Below are 3,614 nucleotides of genomic sequence, written 5' to 3'. Positions count from 1 at the left end.
GACGAATAGTTAGGAAAAGAAAGAAACCCCCCCCTCGAAGCTGTAACACTCTCCCATGCGGTGGGACAACTGGGACATTGGAAGTGGGTTGCCAAGGCGAAGGGCCAGGGCGACCGCAATCTGAGGCGATTCGCAGAAGGCATCGAGAAGGTGCTGGATGAGAAGATTGCGACCATCGGGCGGGAGGTAGCAGGGAACTCGGCTACTCTCAAGGCTCTCACCCAGCGCGTCAAAGGGATTGCTAACATCCCAAGGTACGCCGCCGCCACTGCCAGCTCCTCTGCCAAGGGCAAGGAGAAGGCAGTCACCATCCAAGAGCCTGCGCCGCCTTCTAAAGGCACCAAGCGGCCCCTCCCCTCTAATGCCACCTCTCGCGCTCAGTCACCGAAGCAACGAGCAGTGGAATCAAGCCAGTTCGGCGAGCTCCCCTTGGACACGCCCGAGAACTGGGCAGTCCTACACGACGTCGCGGACATTGGATCCATCGTCCCCAACATCGACCCCATCACAGCGTTCCGGCTTGCCCGAGGACAACGCGACAGACGAGGCCTCACCCTGCCGGTCCAGAAGGTGGGCCTCCCCAACACCACGACGACGAAGGGAGGACAGGCTGGTACGCCCAGTCCCTCTGCCGTGCCCGCCCCAGCCGCAGCCCCCATGGCGCGTGGCCACAACCCGACGGTTCCCCCTGTGACCGCCCCCTCGACTGCCTCCGCCTCGGCTCCTTTCAAGGCCCTAGTGCGGCATGTCCCTCTTCCAGGCCGAGCACTCTCTACCAAGACGGTGAGGGTGCTTTTTGGCAGGATCCTGGATGCGGACAACGAGAGGCCGCTCTTCGCCAATGTACAGCAAGCCATCACCGCAATGTTTGCGGGGATCGGCTCTGCCAATTATGTTGCCTCTGGAACATGGAGCCGCTCGGAAAACGAGCTCTACTTGACCTTTGGCGAACACCCTACTGACCCGGAGATGGGGTTGCTCGTCCGCGACCTCGCCAATGTCCTTCTCCCCCCCCAACTCCGTGCCGACGGCATGGAGCCAGTCTCAGTACGAGTGGAACTTGCCCACACCCTTACCCAGCTAGCCATCCGCGCGGTCCCCAAATACCGTGTTGCGAAGACCAAGCTGGAATACTCGCTGTCGGAGTTGGAGAAGGAACTCAGAGACCGCAACCCCAAGCTGGCTGAACACCTCAAGCCGTTCGAGCAGGCACCTAGGGCGCGCATGGTTGGGGCGGCCGGGGGCAGTGGTACCCTGGTCGTCACCATCGCGGACACCAAGTCGGGCCGCACATCCACCAAAATGTGCGCCCTCAAGATCAAACTCTTCGACAAGTGGCACTCAGTTGCCCCTTGGTATGAGGCCGATTGCGTCCCCCTCTGCCCTAGATGCTGGAGGTGGGGCCACCCTGCGCCGATCTGCAAGGCGACCCACGAACATTGCGAGAGGTGTGGCGAGCCACACATCTCGGAGCTCCATGACCGGATGGCGTCCTGCTGCGCCCAACGAAGGGTTGTCCTCAAGGCTGAGGAACTTCCCTGCCCCGAGTCCCATGATCGCTGCCCCAACTGCGGCACCCAAGGACACCGTGCAAGCTACCCCAAGTGTTCTTGGGCGAAGCATGCCAGGAACAAGAAGTGGCACTCGGAGAACCCCCCGAAAGTGCCTGCAGCAAAGGCAGCAGCGGTGGCCGCGACAGTCGCCAAGCGAGCAAGGGCCAAGGGCAGAGCGGAACTGGCGAAAGGCTCCCGCTTTGAGGGCTTGGAAGTGGAGGGTGAGGCGAGCGGCATTGAGACGCTCCCCCCAGATGCGCCGGAGCACTCCATAGAGGAGATGTATGCCGATGAAGAGACGGATGGGAATGCTGAGGCCGGCCCCTCGGGGGCAGCGGCTCAGTAGTCTCATTTCCTAGTATCATTTACTGCGTTGTCTATATGTGTACAACTAGCGATGTAAATAGTGTAATACCTGTCTTGAATGGTGATAACAATGACCACCCTGAGATAGTCGCGCCCTTACCATTCCGCTGTGTGAGCCAGAATGTGCAAAAGTCAAGGGAAAACACGGCGCTCCTGTTAGAAGATAACAGAGACGCCGATGCTGTCATGGTCCAAGAGATCTTCTGGGGCCAGATCAAACAGATCGCATCTTCGCGTAATCGAGATGGAGATTGGCTTGTAGATACGGTTCATCACCGTAACTTTGTGTGCCTGGGTGCGTCATCGCACTCACGGGTAGCAGTATATATCAACAGACGATGGGGACATTGTAGCCCGGTTGTTCTGGCCAACATCGTTCACCATCCTGATGCTCTGTTAGTCAAACTGAGCATGAAGGGGGGACCATTGCATGTTTTGTGCGTGTACAATGACAGCAAAACGTTCGCTGCTGTGAACTACCTCAGCGACCACATAATGTCCCTACCACCCATAGCGGTAATGGCAGGGGACTTCAATTTGCGGCATGTCCTGTGGGATAAAGGGTCTCGCAGGGCTGGCACACGCAGTAGACATGGTGACAAGGCATTGGCCTTGATCACCCTAGCACAAGAGGAAATGGGTCTTGACCTGTTGAATGATGATGATGGGATCCCGACGTGGATCCCCAACAGTACTGCGGCTTCCCCGGGCACCATCGATCTGGTGTGGCTCGACCCTGATTACAGGGAAGGGGAAGCTTTACTCAAAGTGGACCAAAGTGGCCGACACCGCTCGGATCATGCAGTCCTCAAATGGAACTTGGCGATAGATGTCAATCCAACCAGGGATCCCCGTATCCCTAGAACAGGAACAGCAGCTCAGAAATACCTGAATGCTGTTGCCGTGGAATTACATGCATACCAGCCTGTCCTTCAGTCTAAGGAGGATGTCGTCGAAGCGGCGGCACACCTTCAACAAATTCTGTCCACACACTGGGCGAGTCATGCCACACCTCCTAAGATATCTGCCAGGTCGCGTACATGGTGGAACAGGAGATGTCAGAGAGCGGCCCAGAGAGTGAGGGATGCGACAACAACTGTAGATAACGCCAGGGTCCAGTATAGGACACTGCGGTCATCTCATGGTTCTTTTGATGCTAGCACTGCAGCCCAGGGGGTGGTCATTAGAGCCGCAGTGTCAGATTTGCACAACCGACGGGGTGACTTAAAGAAAGCCACCAGGGCGGCTAAGAGGGGATTCTTCGATGCGTGCATCAAGAGGGCTAACCCCAAGCTTATATTGGATTTTGTCCAATGGACCAAACCACGTAAACAGTCAGCCAATGTGCAGCTAAAAATGCGCGATGGCAGACCTGCAAACACCACTGCCCTAATGGCGGAGGCGTTTCAAACACAATTCACCCCTGCCAACCCTAAACCAGTTGATTGGGAGATGATTGAGGCAATACCCCAATTGCCTGAAAGGGAGTTTCCCCCCTTCAGCGAGTGGGAAATGATGGAGGTTCTGGGAAAGACTAGTAATACGTCTGTCCCGGGACCAGACCATCTCAATTGGCTGTGGATTAAATGGCTGACTGAGCGGACCGTCGACCTGGGCGACGGGAATATAATAGAGTGTGGGCCTGGCATCAGGCGGTTCTTCCACACACTCTTCAATGCTTGTATTATCTTCGGG

The 3,614-nt window shown here is 57.0% G+C and overlaps 2 protein-coding genes across 2 annotated transcripts; both read left to right on the top strand.

The window, feature by feature from the left end:
* Window positions 1-55: 55 nt before the first annotated feature.
* Window positions 56-1,899, top strand: FIBRA_09211 (uncharacterized protein; the record flags this gene model as incomplete). Its single annotated transcript, XM_012321532.1, has 2 exons — window positions 56-83; window positions 137-1,899. The coding sequence occupies 2 exons, from the start codon at window positions 56-58 to the stop codon at window positions 1,897-1,899; spliced, it is 1,791 nt and encodes a 596-aa protein (XP_012176922.1).
* Window positions 1,900-2,414: 515 nt separating this feature from the next.
* On the top strand, window positions 2,415-3,505 carry FIBRA_09210 (uncharacterized protein; the record flags this gene model as incomplete). Its single annotated transcript, XM_012321531.1, has 2 exons — window positions 2,415-3,424; window positions 3,481-3,505. 2 exons carry the CDS (start codon window positions 2,415-2,417, stop codon window positions 3,503-3,505), a joined length of 1,035 nt encoding a protein of 344 aa, XP_012176921.1.
* Window positions 3,506-3,614: the final 109 nt, after the last annotated feature.

Source organism: Fibroporia radiculosa (assembly GCF_000313525.1).
Source record: "Fibroporia radiculosa TFFH 294 genomic supercontigs, scaffold15003, whole genome shotgun sequence".
Lineage (NCBI taxonomy): Eukaryota > Fungi > Basidiomycota > Agaricomycetes > Polyporales > Fibroporiaceae > Fibroporia > Fibroporia radiculosa.
This window is presented reverse-complemented; position numbering and strand designations above follow the sequence as displayed.